This window comes from Amblyomma maculatum, chromosome 1 (assembly GCF_055883805.1).
Source record: "Amblyomma maculatum isolate TAMU_Amacu chromosome 1, ASM5588380v1, whole genome shotgun sequence".
Taxonomy (NCBI): domain Eukaryota; kingdom Metazoa; phylum Arthropoda; class Arachnida; order Ixodida; family Ixodidae; genus Amblyomma; species Amblyomma maculatum.
In genome coordinates, this window is record NC_139344.1 from 79,363,254 (window position 1) to 79,381,436 (window position 18,183).

Here is an 18,183-nt window from a genome sequence, read left to right on the forward strand (position 1 = left end):
TGCGATGACATCTGTACACGTACGCGATCAGGTTCTGTTATGAACCCAGTTTGTCGACACCTACCAAATGATTCAGCAAGCTTACGGGAAGTCTGCTTTGTCATATTCTCATGTTTCAAGGTGGTTGAGAAGGCGTTTAAGGCGAGCCGGGAAGGCAATCGATGAATCCCGCGCATCAACAGCAAAATGTGTCTCGTGTTCTCAACTTTTTGGACATCGGCCGCCTATATGAGTGTGTAGATGATAGCAGAGACTCCTATTCCAAAATTCACCGTGCACGACATCGTAAGCGACAATTTGAACACGCGGGAAGTGTGCGCCAAGCTGGTCCCCAAATTGTTGACTGACGACCACAAGAAGAACTAAAATTGAACCTCATTTTTTGGAAAGTGGCGGTGAAGAAACATGGTTATTTGAGTATGATCCTGGCACGATGCGCCGAAGTTCCGAATTGCACACCTCAGAGTCCCCTCGCCCACATAATGCAAAAATGAGCCAGTTGAGAGTGAAAACAATGCAAATTGTCTTTTTTGATGCCAACGGTGCGGTTCACAAAGAATTCGTACCCCAAGGACAGGCAACCAACGATGTCTACTACATGAATGTGCTCGAGAGATTGAGAAAAAGCATCCTCCGAGCGCTAAAGAAGATTGCCGATACAACACTGCCAGCCACACTTTATGCGTACGGGAATAAAATTCTGGCCAAGCCCAACTTGGCGACGCTTTAGATAAGCCTAATTGCCATGAAACAATAGCTAAATGTTATTTATTTTCAAAGGGTCACCATCCTGATTGAACTACAATAAGCTGAATTAACTGTAGGGAGATAATAAATCACAGAAACTTCTTGATAAGTTGCGTCATTTGAAAACCGGTCATTTCACGCGGTGGATGGCGTGTTGCTGCTCTTTCGAGTGCAGCACACGTGAAAGTGATGGCAAAGAACTATTCAAAATACCATTCGCTACTCGAGATGGGGAACGGCGGACTTTGCCTGCATAGAATATTAGGCTGGGCTGACTTCATGCCACGATTGAGAAAAAGAAGTGCGGCCAATTTGCCTTTTTAATCAAATGCGAAGTAGGTGCGTAGCACTGGTTAGGCGCGGAGGTAAGTACAAGCTGCTTCACGACGCGGCGAGCGGCTCGGAGCCGAGGTCCAGGGAGTACCGCACATGCACATCTGCTGTCCTTGAAGGCTGAGGAGTGACTGATGCGAGGGGAGAGATGCTGAAGTTTAGGACGCGCGAGCGACACACGATCTGCTCCCTCCGGAGTACCACACGCTTGTGAAACGCTCGCCCAGTGACGGCCACCCCGTCCGCAACTTACTGCAGCTCTCACTGTCTTACTCCCTCACTTGATGCATCTATGCGACCCCTCCGCCCCCTCAGAGTAAAGTCGCGTGATGCGGGCGTCGCCACTTCCCCTTCCTCCTCTTCAAGTGCAAGGAGAGACGGATGGAGAGAAAGAGAGAGAGAGAGAGAGCGGTGGCTTCTGCTGTAGCTGTGCGGCCGCTCCGCCTCCTCAATGCCGCGCAACGCGCGCGTCGCCACCTTCTCTTTCCCCACTTCAAGTTCACGAAAGGAGAGAGAGTGAGCGGCTTCGGACAGACATCGGCGAAATTCGTGATTGCCGCTAGTAGTGCTACGCACTAATAATTAGCTATGATTTAGCTTGTGGTTACACCTGGAGTTACGCGAGAGCTATCTGCATGGCTAGGCTTAGGTTCGGCTTGAAAGTAGACATCGCTTTTGCACATAGTAGTTTGCTCTATGGTTTCAGCTTTATTATGCCAATGGGGCACTTTTGGCCACTAAAGTGTGATCACGCGATAGCATAAGCTACCAGCCAACATATAAAGCCCCGCTTTAGCAGAGCCCTATGAACATGCCTGCGTGGCCTAGGGATAAGATGAATGTAATAGTTTTGGCCGGATAATTGTGATGTCACCATCCCATATGAAAGGAGAGGCCCGAGTAGGCAGCTCCTGCCAAACGTAATGTCAGGAAACCCTTCCAGTTAGTGGTTGGCAGCTACCCCCTCCCACGACTTCTTCTTGCACGGCGAAATGGCGAGGTTGTGGCTGATGTAGCTCTCGCTACAAAAAAAAAAAAAATATAGAACTCGATGTTGTTCCATCGGCCTTCGTTCATCATAAGCAGCTGAAGCTGAGGAAGCCGCCTGCCAAGTGTGAAACAGGTTCCTCGCGTTTCGCTTCCATCGAAAGGCACGCCTGGCGGACTACTGTTGCCGAATTTCTGACAAAGGTGCCTGGCATTGCGCAATGTACTCTGACGTGTGGCAGACGATGGTGTGGAGCCTGGACAGAAGAGCACTTCATTGTGGCGGGAGCGGTCTGGATCGCGCTTTACCGGTATAGTCCACAACTCAGTAACAACTAGTCGATGATTCGCTTCCGCAGCCTAGTAAAATAGTTGAGGGCCGTTCTCTCAGTATGGCCTGCGGCCGGTGAGCGACTGATGCACAGAGGCGGAAGTTGTATATGAACCTATTCCTAGGTCGTGCGCGGCGTGGCACAATGTATGACAGCTAATAACGGAAGCATTGAAGTCCAATGCCTTATTGACATTCATTCGGGAGTTTTCGGGATATAATATAACGTGGACAGATTGCGGAAAACATGCGCGCTGAAAAGCTCAAGTGAAACCTGGTGCCAGTGCTTACTCCGGAGAGCGTCTGCTATAGCTGTGTCTCGCGTAGAGGAAGCCACGTGGCCACGGCAGCCGCGGTCGAAAAGCTGGAAGAGGAGTGGCGGCATAGAGTTATGAGTGGCGGCGCAGCAAGAGAAGTAGGTGGCGCTACATTTAGTTCACTGAGGAACTTTACGTCCGTCCACTGAAACTACATGGGAGGAGAAAATATTTACCAGACGTTCACGTTTTGTTTTTTGTTTTTGTGTGTGCGTGTGTGTGTGTGTGTGTTATAAACAAAACCGAGCTATTTCTACTAACATACCTGCGTGGTGGACTCGCAGACGCTGCATCGACTTATGTATTTCTGGATGTCTCTTCCAACTATAGGGGTCATGGCCATTGGCATTGGCTCTGGGGTACTGAGCCAGTAACTGTAGTCGTTTCTTGATGCAAAGTTGCAGACGTTGTTCAGGCTGCAGAACAGGAACGGCATCGTGCTGAACCTCCGCAAGCAGCTGCCGGCACTTCCTGGAAGTCGTAAATGTTGGATTAGAAGTCTTCAACGAGGATAACCTAGCGCTCAGAAGGAAAAAAAAAAAGAAGCTCGCAGGACGGTTATATCATTGCGTAACGCAATATTCAGCGAGAGCTGCCAAGGTATTTTCACTTCGCTGTGCACTGAGGTAAAGAATTTTTAGAGCACTCTTGGGGAATTTCCGCACAAACTCGTTCTTCGACTAGCGCTCCAGACTCTCCTCAGACGGCACGTCGCAGCAGGAACCGCAGATGAATCGTGTTACATTCATCCGCTCCCACCGTACTTTTCCTCCCCTCTCTACGGTATCCGATCTGGCGGTTCTTGCGGCAGCCACCCTCCGGTGACGAATTCCTCCGTTCTCTCCGGTTTCTCCGGTTGGCCACCCTTCGGTTAGGCGCTCATACGTTCTTGCTTTACCTTCTTTCTACAGTTACCCTCCTCTCTTTCTATGACAACCACCATCCGGGCGGTTCCCGTGACAACCCCTTCCCCGCTGCACATTCTTTCTCTCTCGCCATACCCTAATTTTTCCACTGTTACCATCCAGCAGGTGGTTCGGTGACAAACCCTTCGCGAAACGCAAAGGCATTCGTGTGCTGTGCGATGTCAGTGGACATGAAAGAAGCCCAATTGGCCAAAATCATTCCGCAACCCTCCACTACGGCTCCTCTTTCTTCTTTCAATCTCCTTACACCGCGGTTCAGGTGTCCACGGAGAAGTGTGACAGTTACTGCGCCTTTCCTTTCCTACAATCCAATTTGCACTTTGCCAACCTTCGGTAGCGCATTCTTATGCTCTCACCGTATCTTTCTCCTCCCACGGTAACCATCATCCCGTGGTAGCCGGTTACCAACTACTTACAATAGCGCGAAACGCAAAGAACAAGCCTGTAAAAAGCACGTGACGGTTCACCACAAAGACTGTTTTTAAATAAGCTAAGCAGTTTCAAGCAGCGATAAGGCGGCACTGTAAGCCAGAGGTAAAGTTCTCGGTGAACCTCCTAAAACACCATAAAACTTCGCCGATCCGGCTAATAGTTCATGCTAATGTTGCGCATTTCTACAATGTTCATAACAGCGGCTGAATTAAGTCACCTGCGCTCTGCAGCTTTCTTATAATTCGGACCTTCGCAAGTGGAAGTGCTTTCTACGGCCGTGCTTTCTACCAAAGTCCTGGCCCCAAGTACTATAACAATAACTACTGCAGCTCACCCAAGTCCTGGCCGTGGGCCTTCTCGTCACCAAGTATGTAAAGGAGAGAATAGCCAGACCAGAGGTTATGGGTGCCTCTGGGGCACTCTGGAATTCGCGATGTCTGGCTATGTCGAGTGAAGAAGTAGCCTCGGGACTTGGCGGGACCGCCTGGTGGACCACGATTTCCTGGTCGTCCAGGGGTTCCAGGCTGGCCAGGATATCCTGGCAACCCTGTTTGGAAGCCAACAGCAATGTTATTTTGTTTTATGTGCGAGACCATTATACAGCATGCCTGAGGCGAAGCGAAGAAAAGAAACGTTTCGAAACTTCGCGTCAGTATTGTACTCGCCTTTCAAAACGACAGCACTAAGAATATCCATCAGGAGTGCCGAAAAAGCTTATACGTAACAGCAGTTTTGAGCGCCAATGATATCCGCCTATTAGATTTGAAAAAAAAAAAAAAAAAAAAAAAAAACATCTTCAGAGTAACAGCAACAGTTGTCCACGCTTATTGGTAACTTAATTTTTTGGCAGGGACAGGCCCTTGGAAAAGTACGTACGAATTGAATAGTAGATACAGTTGGTTAGTACATACAGATGTATGTACTACAACGCACGGACAGGATACAAGAAAACGCGCGCGCACGCATTCATTTCTGTAGGCGCATATACAGGGCGTTTTAAGTAATTTGAGACGAGGATTTAAAAAATATGGAAAATCGCAGCTGGGTAACACCAACGATATGATGTTTGCCGTCAAGTGTAGATCGTAAACAAAAATTTTGCATTCCGCTTAAACAAGATGAATTATACAACATTTTTAATGATCAGATGCTTTTGGTAAGTTGGAAGGGGGAGTCAGAAACAACCAACGCAGTTATTTTTAAAACAATGTATACTTCCTCTGGCATCTGAAGAAAGCCAGCGAAATAGAGGAGAAAAAGCTACGTGACTGCGCTCATACGTGCTACTATACTGCAGCACTGCCAGCACTCCCAACCATGCTCTGAACGGAAGAAAGGTGTGCGCGGCCGAAATTCAGTTCGAGTGGATGCACAACAATACAAATACAGGAAACGGAGGCTGCCTTGAACTACACGACTGCACTGATTTCCCTACCCCGATCCTCCTTTCCTCGGCACCAAATTTGGAAGCTTTATGGCTGCCACCGACTGACGCTCACATCACTGAAATCGCATCCGTGGTTCATTGTGTACTCACTTTCGCGACGTCATTATTATAAATTATAATAGCACGTGTTCGTAGTTGGCACAGAACTTTAGATAATGTGAACGGATACCCAGAATAAACGGGAAACAATTTCGTAACTTGTCGAAAACACATTGTGCATGTAAGAAACTCCTAGAGGAAAGGCCAGATGCTTTGGAAGCTTGCCGATTCACTGAAGGTCAATGCAGATAACTTTGTTAAGGCGATGTCCCATTACCACGAAACCCGGCGTCCGGCACGGCCGATCGTACACAGTATCAAGAGGCCGCGCAGCGCGGGGGATGGATGAGGATATGAATGAATGTGTGCAGTTCTGCAATGGGAATCAATTGGAATGATAGAACATAGAACAAACTTGACTGTCCAAATCGAAATAGACCAATAGACACTAGATTAGATTCTTGAGTCTAATGTGCTATCCTATTGAGTCCATTTGGAATAATTTGGATCCAATGCCCAATTCGATACAATTAAGAATGACTGCCAATTAAGGAAACCTTAGTTAAATCACTCCACGTGTCAGTCGGCATTATCGCACTGCCCTATTGCGCCCTTATTGCGTCTTCCAACTCTTGCGTGCGCACATTTCTCCATAGTTCTCGCACCCTTTCGTCAAGTTTCGAACCGGGAAAATCGAGGAAAAGGCACTTTATCACCTACCGCCTGCCATTTTCGCCCAGCCTGTCTTCCGCCGTCCAGGCCTACAAAAGCCTCTCGAGTCCTGTGTTACCGTAAGCATCGCATAGATAGCAAGTGACTCTACACTCTACAGCTGAGCCATCGGGTGCTGGAAAGACGTGCCTTGGAATCCCTCATCGCCCGGGAGGCCTCTGGGCCCGGGAAAGCCTGGAGGTCCCGGGAACCCTGGAAGGCCATAGTCGCCGGACTCGCCACCGATGCCTGGGAAGCCTTGTTCGCCGGGTGGGCCAGGCAGGCCGTTGGTGCCCTGGTAACCGGGATCACCTTGGATACCGATAATGCTCGTCAGGTTGCTTGGGGGCCCGCCACTGCCTTTCTGTCCTTTGGCACCTGCAGGTGGGCATGTTTCGTCATTGCTCCACTTTCACAGATATCTTACAGAAGGCATCCACAGCACATTACACTGCGGTGTGCATAGTCGCCTTCGTACTGTAACAAAAGGTTTAGCGTGTAGCTTTTGCCGTTAAGCACATGCTGTAGGCCTTTCCTTTATAGCTTAACATGACACTTGTAGCAATGCACGTTTCTACAAGTACTTTGAATCAAATAACATTTTCTCCTCATGGTATACGATTGCTTTCAGCTGCCGTGTGGTCACCTAACCACGTTAAAGGCGCCCAGCAGTTTAACACGTGTCTCTTGCTACGCAAATTCATCGAACAAAGAAAACATACCTAATTTGTATTTCCGCCGTATCCGACACTTCGAAGAGTAGCATTTGGACCTACGTCGCTTATTAAGCCTAATTAAGCTAACATAAAGATACGTCTGATGTACAGTCTTTGTAAAAAGTATAAATCCCAGGAGCCACGACTCTGAGCCACATCGTGTGGCTGATAATGCATTCCCAGTGCTCCAAATCTCATGAGGATAACAACATTTTTATCCTACACTTTTTAATGGGAAGGATTTTCATGAATGCTAAAGAACCGCCACTATATGGCTTAGAGGGCCCTTGGCACTAAACTTTGCCTGCCTCCTCTCCACCATAGGTGAGACCTTGACGAGTAGCGTTTTATTACTTTATGGGCACACGATCTTTTTCTGGTATCACAGCAGTCACAGCTACCTTACTTGGACAATATTTATTTATTATTATTTTTTTTTTTACAAAATACTACAAGCCAGTGGCGTCGCTATGGTCACAGGCGCGGCGCGGCACCTCCTCCTCCTTCACCCGCCGTCCCCGCGTTTTAAGCACTGGATCGAAACTTCCTTTGTGCATGTTCTGTAGTGATCAGACTTGCCATTCCACTGAGCAAAATGCATTACGTGCCTTTCGACGTTTAGAAAGCGTGAGGTGGATGTGTGACTCGGCCGAGGAGCGAGAAAGACAAGAGATAAATGAAAAAGGCAAAAGACTGCCGGAGAGATCCTGCCAGCGGTCCTCGGTTGGGGAAGGAGAGTGAACAGCACATACACAAAAAGAGGCGATGCTGCGGTGTGGCCGCAGACGGGTGTCGTCTAATACGTTCCTGCGCAGGGGTTTCTGATGGGTATCGGGTTAATGCAGGTTTTTCCAGGGTACACGCACGTACACAGGCCCGGTCCAACGTTCAAATGACCTGGAGTCTCCGGCATAAACTAAGGCATGTGTTTTCAAGCACTCCTCACAACAGAATAATTAGTTCTACGAGAAGATCACACTTGCCAGTGAGTGTCTCAGCGGCACTAATGCGGGCCTTGTCGCATCTTTACACAACAATTAATTTCGCTCCCCGCCCATTACTGCCCAGCTGCACCCCTCTGAGCGCTGCACCTCGGACCGCACCCCCCTCGCGACGCCACTACTACAGGCCTGAAGCAATCAGGAGAGGCGTAGATGTCAAGTAGAAAATTACAGATTCACAGCAAACATCCCAAGGCACCAAAGCCGTTGCATTGGAAGCGGCATAGTGAAAACGCGGAACTTTTACAATTGTAAAGACAAGCCTTACATCAGTGCAAAGAAAAGCTCTATGTACAGGTAAACAACCTTAAAGTACAAACAGAATAATAAAAAAGCATGATTTGTAATTAAAAACTGAATGCAGTCATTAGGTAAGTTGTTAAAATCTTATTTAGTTCCAGGGAAAAAAAAAAGTAGTTCTGGGATGAACTTGTCCTTGTAAAGAAATATGTTAAAGGCAGCGAGTGAGTACGTAGGGTATGCAGTGAGTGGCGTTAGATATGCGAGTCCAGAGGTAGTTAACACTTACGATAATCGTAATATTGCAGCTTACGGACATATAATAACTACACAAATTTAGGCATAAACTTTACTCTTGAATGGAATAGATTTTGTGGGATATCATAGCTACAAACATATAATTGGCGCGACTTTGCTTGGAGCGTATAAAGAAATATATCACGCAATAACCGATATTTCAACGAGCGGAAACTTAAAATTGCGGAAGGAGGTAAACACATATAAGATGCAACTTTACTCAATGACATGCAATGCAACGAGAACTTGCCTCTTGGGCCGTCGCGACCGGGTTTTCCTGGCGGTCCGGGAAAGCCGTCTTCACCTCTCTCGCCTTTCAAACCCGGAAAGCCAGGTAGTCCCGAATCCCCTGGCGCTCCTTTCTCTCCCTTGCTGCCTCTTTGACCATCTTGACCCTTGTGCAGAGAAATGCGCGAATATCAGCATGCATTTATGCTGGGTAAACATTTTGTATTGAAGAGCCAAACTGATCCCATCTTCCTTTTTTGCCTGTAGAGTTGAAAACCTCTCAGTTGAAGCTCGAATCTACGGCTTGTCCGTATTGTGCATAGGTGTTCAGCGCTAGATGAAACGCGAAAAACCTCACCCACTGGTTTCCCTACACGTCCCCCGTACCCCCACTTCCTCACTTGGTCTTTTTTTTTTTTATGCATCCCCTTGATTCGTGACCTTTTTTTTTTTCTTTTTTACGCTGATGACTACCAAAAATGACTAGCGCTTCTCTACTTTTAATACTAACGGAACGCGCCATTTCGCGACAGGCTTCATTGAAAGTTGCACCGAAAGGATAACCAAGCGTTAACTGACATACTGTATTTACTCGATTCTAAGCACAGCCCTTTTTTTCACACTCGCAATGCCGACAGTGAAGGGGGAACTTAGATTCGAAAAATCTTAAATACCCCTCCCTTCTCCCCATCCCCCCGTATTGTCGCGGCGATATACCTTGGCAAGGCTGTCGAGAGAAATAACATTTTATTTGGCATACCAACTTGGCACCCATATTCGGCAAATGCGATTACATTTCGCTTGAACTCCAAGCCGCGGCAGCTATAGCTCTCTCCAAACTCATTGCAACTTGCGTTACGGCTGTCAAACAGCTGCCACCAAAATAAAGCAGAGCGCGCGCACGATGCCTGCGCAACCTGTCGAGCTCCGCCGAATGGCAGCCGACTCCAGGTCTGGGTGAAAACGCGCTGGTATAGCTATCGGGGTCGCTTTCGGTCTGCTTTTTGGTGCATCGGATCGCAGCAACATTAGAAGCCGGAGATCGCGCTGTGGGAACCGCGCTACCTCGGGACTCCGACGGCTCCGGTTCGACGACTGAGTGAGCAAGTGCGCTGGCAGACGTCTCTACGCGCTCTGCGCTCTTCCCCGAAATAAAAAAAAAATAAAAAAAAAGAAGCGGTGCTTAGAATCGCATGCAAACGCTTTTAATCTCGTTTTTTTTTTTTTTTATTGCGAGCAAAGCGAGGGTGCGTAGAACCGCGAAAATGAGGTATATCGGTAACATAAATTATTTTGTTAATGTTGATTCTTGCCGTCCACATGAGACCGAACTGGCGCACGAAGCGGAGGTTATCGTTCCGCTCGTTCCAGTTTCTAGTTGAACCGTAATCCGAATTGTTGGAAAGCTGAATTCACCGCCCTGCACCCACATGCAAGTCCTGAGGTGAGGCGAATATGTGCACACTTTCCAAAGTAAGAGGCGTTATCGTTGCTTTCTACAGTCCAGAAGAAATGCAGGAACAATTAAGCCAGCAAGCGCCCTCCTATAGACCCCACTCACTATTAGGTTTAGCAGGCGGCCATTGTGGTAACTCTGTTTTGCGGAGACGCCATAACGTTGGGCGGTTCGAAACTAAAAGCGTAAAAAAAAAAAATGCTTCCGGCGAGTCGGCGCCGGTCTACCAGCGTCCTCCCTGCTCTGCGCGCCGCTCATTTGTCGGATATTTGAGACGCCGTTTGGAACGCCGTCCAACCAGAGCTCTGATTTCACCGACGTCGTACCCTGATTTGCCGTAGGCCCTCTCTCTCTTTATTTCTCCCTCCCTCATGTTGCGTTGTGCGTGCCATGGTTGCCAGGAAAGCAGCAATGACGTCACGTGAATAAGCTTTATAGGCTCCTTGACCCCACAGCTGGCGGGAAATGATATGGGAGAAAATAACATCGGCCTACCCTGGATCCTGGTATACCCGGCGGTCCAGGAATGGTAGGCCCGGCAAGGCCAGGATCTCCTCGGATTCCCTTTGCCCCAGGGATGCCGGGATAGCCTGGTAGTCCCGGAGTGCCGTCAAGGCCGGGAGAACCTGTTCCCAGAACACGGAGAGAAGTTTGTTTCTTCCACTGACGCTTCGCCGGCTGCTTTTTTTTTTTTTTTTGTATGATAAAGCCTTTTTATTTATATACTCTCTCGCTATTTCGTGTTCGCCGGTGTCGTCTTATTTAATTCATTTTGGCTGCAGACATGCGCACTTGATAATGCCGGCTTGTCGCGCATATACACCTCCAGTGAAAACAGCCTCAAAAGCAGTACGGTTCAAGCCGTTTATCATATCACCCGACGGAAGAACCAAGACTCGTCTCCGTGAGTCACTAGTTTGAGAACTACGGACTAACACCTGCATTATCTGTGATGGCTGCAGGGAGCCGCAACGTTTGTTCGCATCTCAACCGACTACCGGCGAGCTTGTTTATTGAATCATCAATAAATAACTGTAGCTAATAAATGAATAATATTGTATAACTACGCCAAGTATTTACACTGTCTGTGGCAACTTATTTGAATGCGCCGGCTTACTGGCTCCATTTCTTAATATTTAACAAGATGGTGGTCCTCCGTGGTTACTGCTCGCCCGACCCTCGATTTTTGCTGTAACGAAGCTAAACAAGAAACAGTGAGCGAGTGAAAAACGTTCATTTTCTGATATGGCGGCGCTTATGGCAATCTTCTTTCAGATGAGGTTTAATTTGTTTGGAATGACGTATAGCTGTTTCCATTTTTTTTTCTTTTTTGTCATGGCACCAACATGCGTATATGCTACTTTCTAGTGACTTTGCTTTAATCTTGCCATTCGGGTAGCTGGCAGCTGCCCGATGCGGGTGAGGAGGCATAAGCGTTACCTGGTACACCACTGAATCCCGGGTCTCCCTGTTCGCCCTTGAAGCCAATGGGGGGCACGCCGGGGTAGCCGGGTGGTCCGTCGGGTCCAGGGATGCCCGGATCTCCCGCCTCACCCTTGAGTCCAGGGATGCCCGGAAAACCCGGCGGTCCGGGAGCACCTTCTTCACCTTTTGGTCCCGGGTAGATGTCTGCGAGCGAAAGCGAGGCGTGAAGCCGAGTATTAAAGGCATCCTCTGAGTTCGCCGGGGGTCGGCGAATGGCCTTGCATCCTTCACAAGGCCCCATTTGGTCTTGATCTCCTCAAGCCTCTGAGCGGGGATAAGGATATTTAGGAGCGGAGGCTCTACCTTCCGGGCTACAAACTAGGACTTAGTCGTTTTGGGCGGTGACCTAGCTAGCCCACGTGTAGCGCTGTAACACTATATAAAAAAACAAACAAAACAATAGAGCTGCCGGGTTCGGGCTCAGTAGGCGAGCGTCTTGGAAACTGAGTCACCACAGCGGGCGCTTAAGCCTGTTATAACCGAGTTTAAGCAGGATTAAACCTTCATAATTTTTGCTTTTCGGTTACTTCGACTAGCGCCGCGATATTCATCGACATTGTTTATTGTTCGTTTATCTACCGGTACTTATCTCCCTTATTGACTTGTTTTATTTGTGTGAAGGTAAAAACAAAATTTGCAGAAATCAATAAAGAAATAAAGTATCGTTTTCTGCGTTCTGCGCGCTGTGATGTTTGTCTAGTGGGATACAGCTTAAAGCGGCCTTGGAAAGATAATCATGGTGACGCTCTAATCCAACAGATTGGTAGAAGCGGTCTTCATGTGTTTTCTAGTTAAATTCTGCGTCGACCCTGTAATTTACAATTAATTTTTAAAGATTGATTTTCGCAACCGCTTTCAACCGACTGAGGTGACACGTCTCACCGCTAGCGTTCTGAACTGCTCCTGTCCCGTTGACGTAAAGTGAGCGCGCTCGATCTCTTATTGAGCGGGTGTCACGCGCTCCTTTCGAGCCACTTGCTGAAAGCGACACGCGAGCAGAGAGCAATTCGTAGGCCCGCCGCTACGTAATGTGCGCTCGCAAGCTTTGCTATGGGCCTGGTGCGCTGCAGCTTTGGCCGAACATGTGGCGCCGTCTGGGAGGCGCCGCTGTAAAAGGCGGCTGTCTGGATCCGCAACCGTGGGTAGCGCCGACGCTGTGTTCCGATTTCTATTTGGTTCCCCGTGAGAATAAAAAAATAAACGCCGACTGAAACAAGGGCCTGTACTTAGTCATTTCGAATCTCATATCGCACCCATTGCTTTTCGTTTCGGCTGCGCATTTCCCACTTTTCTTTTTTTTTGTACAGTACTTGACGCTAGGTTTCTTTCAAGCATGCACGAGCGATCGTTTGTTTGTATCGAGCGCGCAGCACGCGAAAAACACACACACACAAAAAACAGGTCTTTTTTTTTTTTTTTTTTTTTTTTTTTACTTCTGGACCCAACTCGAGCTCTAAAAGTTGCAACAACTACTAAAAGTTGTAACCAGCTCTGGCAGGTCTTCGGACACGGCCTGTGTTGTAGAGAGCGCGGAGCCTTCCTGCCCAAACGGGAGCTTTTTTTTTTTTTTTTTTTTCTAACGACTTCCTAATGATAGTTTCCAGCTGTTCTCGGCGCTCGCTTTTGGGCAGCCTAGCCTGACGTAGAAGACGTAGAAGACGTAGAAGCACGACATGTGTCATGGGGCTACAAGACAGATAGTTGTGGAAAGCGTCTTTGGGATTGGGTAACAAATAATAACTTTTCCTGTAGAAATTCGGGTTCGGCCACTTTTATAAGAAAACACAGTCAATCTGTGTTAGATTTAACTTTTACCTCTCCCAGTCTCTTCGTTAATAATTGGTCAACACTTGATTGTGGCACCTCTAGTGACCACATACCGATTGCGTTTGAGGTTAATCACCCTGTAACTCCAGCGACTTCTCAGTTGAGGTCATTTATCAACTATAATAACTTTCAGTCAACGTTACGCTCTAATCTTGAATCATTGACTAACACGGATGAAGAACAAAAATCAAAACGCTTATGCTCGGTGATTGAGGATTGCCGTAAGAAGTCTGAGATCTTGGTACGGAGCTCAAAGGTGAATACTTCAGCTGTTTGGTGGAATGCTGATTGTTCCCGAGATTACAGACGTAGAAAGGCGGCATGGAAAAAGCTTCTCCACAACCAGTGCCCGAAAAACTGGCAGGATTACAAGTTCATTGCAGCTACATTTAAACGTACAGTTGCAAAAGCGAAGGACGAGTATGATGCAAAGCATTTTGATTTCCTCTCTAAATCAGGCAATCGAACTGCACTTTTTGGTTTTTTACGCTCGCGGAAAAAGATTCCGCAAGCACAAAATCTACATTCCTTTATTTTGACTCCCCATGAAGCAATAGACACAATTGAAAAAATTGCCAAAGGACTGGAGAAACGTTTCTCGTCTGCACTACCTTCGGGCTCGATATCTGTAATGCCAATGGAACCTGTTAATTATGATCCTCAAATTTCCGTTTCTGAGCTTACTCCAATAGTTATGAGATTACCAGCCGCTGCTCCCGGTCCTGATAAAGTAACTTCAAAAATGTTAAAAATTCTTTTTGACGAGTCACCTCAGACGTTATTAGAGCTAGTAAATTATTCCATTAAACATGCTTGGATACACCCAGAATGGAAACTTGCCAAAATAATTCCTTTACTTAAGAATAAAGGCGGTGCCTTGTCTATTGATAATATAAGAGCAATTGCATTAACATCAAACATTGTAAAATTAATTGAAAGAGTCATACTTATACGTGTTTCGGAATTCATGAATAAAGAAAATATCCTCAGTCCTTGCCAAATTGGTTTCCGTCAAAAGTGTTCCATCTGGAATGCGCATGCTGATCTCGAGAGTCGAGTTCTTCTAGCGCGGCGCCAAAAAATGCACGCTGCCTTGATAACGCTAGATATAGCCAAGGCCTATGATAGCGTTGAGCATAGCATTCTATTGCAAAAATTAAAATCTCTTCAGTTTCCACATTATTTAGTAGCCTGGATATCCGAATTCCTCCAAAACCGAGAGTTTTACTGTGCATTAAATGGCGTCCATTCTGGCAGATATAAGCAAGCCAGGGGAGTGCCGCAAGGAGCAGTCCTTTCACCAGTCCTTTTCAATATACTACTCAGCTCAATACCTGTTAATCATGACGTTCGCACTTACGTATATGCTGATGATATTGCGTTTTTTGCAACTGCATCGGATATTCAATCCCTTTATCTCCACTTGCAAACGTACCTAAACTCTATTGAGAATTGGTTGTGTGGCTCGCGTCTCACATTAAATGTCAACAAAAGCGCAGTCCTCGTATTTAATATAAAAGATTCTGTAAGTCTGTCTGTAATGTATCAGCAACAAATAATACCACAGGTTAAATCATTAAAGTATTTAGGGGTCACTTATGATGATAATCTTTCATGGCAGCCCCACATTAACCATATTGCTACGAAAGGGGCTCGGGCCGTGGGCATGTTGCGCCGAATTAGTCGTCCCAGGTCTGGAATGCGGAGAGATGTCCTTTTAATGATTTATGTTATGTATGTGCGTCCAATTTTAGAGTTCGGTTCAGTCTTGTTTTCTGGATCAGCAGCTTATAAAATTCGACCGCTTGTTCTTTTGGAGCGAGAAGCGCTTCGTTTGTGTATGGGACTTCCAAAATTTGTTGCCAACAATGTGCTCTACCTTGAAGCCCGGATTCCACCCTTGATATATAGATTACAAATTCTAACCGTTCAGACGTACTTAAGGATATATGAATCAGAGTTTCACCGATCTATGTCTATTTTTTGCTGTCAACCGACCTCCTTTTTCGGTGTCCATTGGTCTAAATTTCACACCCCGCAGGTTGTTATGGTCAAAAATTTGCTGGACCCCTTAAATGTTTCCCTTCCTAGTATTCTACCCATACAATCCATCGGTTCATCTATTAAAATTGTCTTTGACGACATATTCCCGAATAATGCTAAAAACTTATCATCCGTTATTCTAAACGGATTATTAGAAGATCATTTAAGAAGTCTTTCTGCTAGTTTAGTTGTAGCTACTGACGCATCTCAAAGTAATGAAAAGGCGGGAGTGGGTATATATTGTCCACATTTAGACTGGTCTTTTTCTGTCCGGCTTCCGGACTTCACCCCAATTTTTGAGGCGGAGTTTCTGGCGGTGGTACTCGCTCTACGTAAATTAGACTCCTCTTTTTCTAAAGTGGCAGTAATTTCCGACTCTCTATCCTTGTGTTCATCTCTCTCTTCGTCGGTGGATTCTGCAATAGTAAAAACCTTTGTCTCCCTGATCCCAAAACATTTGAAAATTGTACATATGGTATGGGTACCAGGCCACAGCAATGTGGATTTAAATGAATATGCTGACAATTTAGCAAAAGAGTCCCTTAATGGCCCCGTATTATCTATCCTTCCGGCGACCGCGTACATCACCGCAGCGAGGTTTCGAAGAAACGTTCTATTAAATATGAAAAACGGACATCTTTTAAGATCTGAGGACTACCTGCATCTAAATTATTCTTGGAATAGAAAATTATGTCATTCACGGCAACTTGAGATTTCACTAACAAGGCTGCGATGCCGCATCCCACCTTTAAATTTCTATCTTCACAGATCTGGTTTAGCAATGTCTCCCGTCTGCGCATTTTGCGGTGAACAAGAAACATTAGATCACTTTTTATTGTTTTGCCGCCGCTTTACTACGCTGAGAAAACAGTTGATGGAAAGGCCATTGCAACAGCTTGGCCTTAGTTTAAGCAGCCCGACATTGTTATCATTTGGCGCCACCATCCTTGGGCACAGTCACAGGTCTATTTTTACCGCCATGCAAAATTTTTTACTGCACTCAAATCGTTTTCCTTGCTAAATATTTAAACATCACTTGTCCTACAAATATAGTGTCAATCTCCCGTGAGTGTTACCACTTTTCATATTATATTTCACTTATTTCCCATTTTGTTTCGTTTCCTCTACCCCTCAAATTATTATTAATATATATATATATATATATATATATATATATATATATATATATATATATATATATATATATATATATATATATATATATATATATATATATATATTTCTTTTTATGCAAGTATATTAAAAAAAAAATTCTTTGCTACCCAATTCTTGGCCGATCCCCCTCTGTGGGTATGTGCCATAAGTTATTTGGACAACAACAACAACAACAACATTGCAGGAGTGCGCGCTTTCTGACTTGACACACGTTCATGGCTCCCCGCAAAGAGAAAACGTCCTTTTAAACTAACAGCTCGATCTGCTGTTGTGTTTATAGGTGTCATAATAGTTATAAAAGAAAACCGTCGGGAGGCAATCGAAAATCAAGTTTTTTTTTGCGGTTTCCTTGGAAATTATACGAGAGCGATGTGTCGCATCATTAAGTTGGCACCCGGCCTTGCAGATGCAACTGGCATCCGTGATATTGCGTGGGTTTGCCAACAACTACATACAAAAAAATTCAATTACATATGTGGTGAAGAGACGCCGAAAGGGCCGAATAAAACGTACCTCCAAGCTGACGTCGTAGAAGGCGGTTTTCATTTCGTTAGCGCATTTTCTGAAGATATCCGAGGGCCCTTCTGCACCGTGAAGTTCCCCGCGCACTCCACGCACATGCTGGCTTCGTACAGTTTCTGACCGCGCACCAAGCAGTTATTCTTAAATTAAGTCTCAACATTCCCGATCACGCGAAATCCCCCGAACAGCACGCGCTGTGGAGCTTGCTCAGCCATGGCTGTTTTTCCGCGCACTGAACCGTCACCACTTACTTCGACGCATCGAGTAGAAAATAAAAATTACGGTAGAACTGCCGAGCGCCGAAAAAGCACGTGCACGCAAGGCCCGACGCCTTAGGGTACATCTCCATATACAGCCTGCTCGCCCCGACCTATGGAAAACGTGACTTTTTTTTTTTCTTTTCTTTTTTTTTTTTTTTTTTTTTTTTTTTTTTTAAGATCCTTTCTATTGACCAACGGAGCCCAGCTCTCGGCTGTCGCTTCTGGGGTGTCTAGCATGCCGTTTACACATACACTGCCACCGAGGGGAAAAGCCAGTGCTGCGCATTGCACACTGGCTTAGTTTTTGTTTTATTTATGTCTTTCCTTTCAAAGTGCCATATTGTACGGGTTCCGAATTCCTACTTCAAAGGAAAAAAAAAACCATAGAGCCGCCAGCAGACGCGCTCGCGCGCCGACGTTGCGCTGCGCCTAAAGCGCCGGCGGCCTTCTACCAGACGGCATGAATGGGTAGCGGCTTTCTTCGCTTTGCTTTTGGCTTATTTTTCAACACACACACATGGTACATGTGTCTGTTATGTACGCGTGTGACACGAGGCAGGAAATGACCGACAAAAGTTTTCTTCTCACAAGGTTTCTGCCGAGAAGAGTAGACTTCGCGTTCACTCCGCCGCCTCTCTCCGACGAGCAGACATACCACATAT

At 46.3% G+C, this 18,183-nt stretch overlaps 1 protein-coding gene across 1 annotated transcript in view; it reads right to left on the reverse strand.

Moving 5' to 3' along the window:
* Positions 1–18,183, reverse strand: part of LOC146202872 (uncharacterized) — an 83,468-nt gene that overhangs the window by 8,400 nt on the left and 56,885 nt on the right. Inside the window, exons 34-39 of the mRNA XM_084588414.1 lie at positions 11,649–11,837; positions 10,704–10,834; positions 8,775–8,919; positions 6,421–6,648; positions 4,408–4,620; positions 2,981–3,186 (exon numbers count right to left, since the gene is read on the reverse strand). Of these exons, the coding sequence (XP_084444540.1) occupies positions 2,981–3,186; positions 4,408–4,620; positions 6,421–6,648; positions 8,775–8,919; positions 10,704–10,834; positions 11,649–11,837 (1,112 nt within the window). The remainder of the gene's footprint in view (positions 1–2,980; positions 3,187–4,407; positions 4,621–6,420; positions 6,649–8,774; positions 8,920–10,703; positions 10,835–11,648; positions 11,838–18,183) is intronic.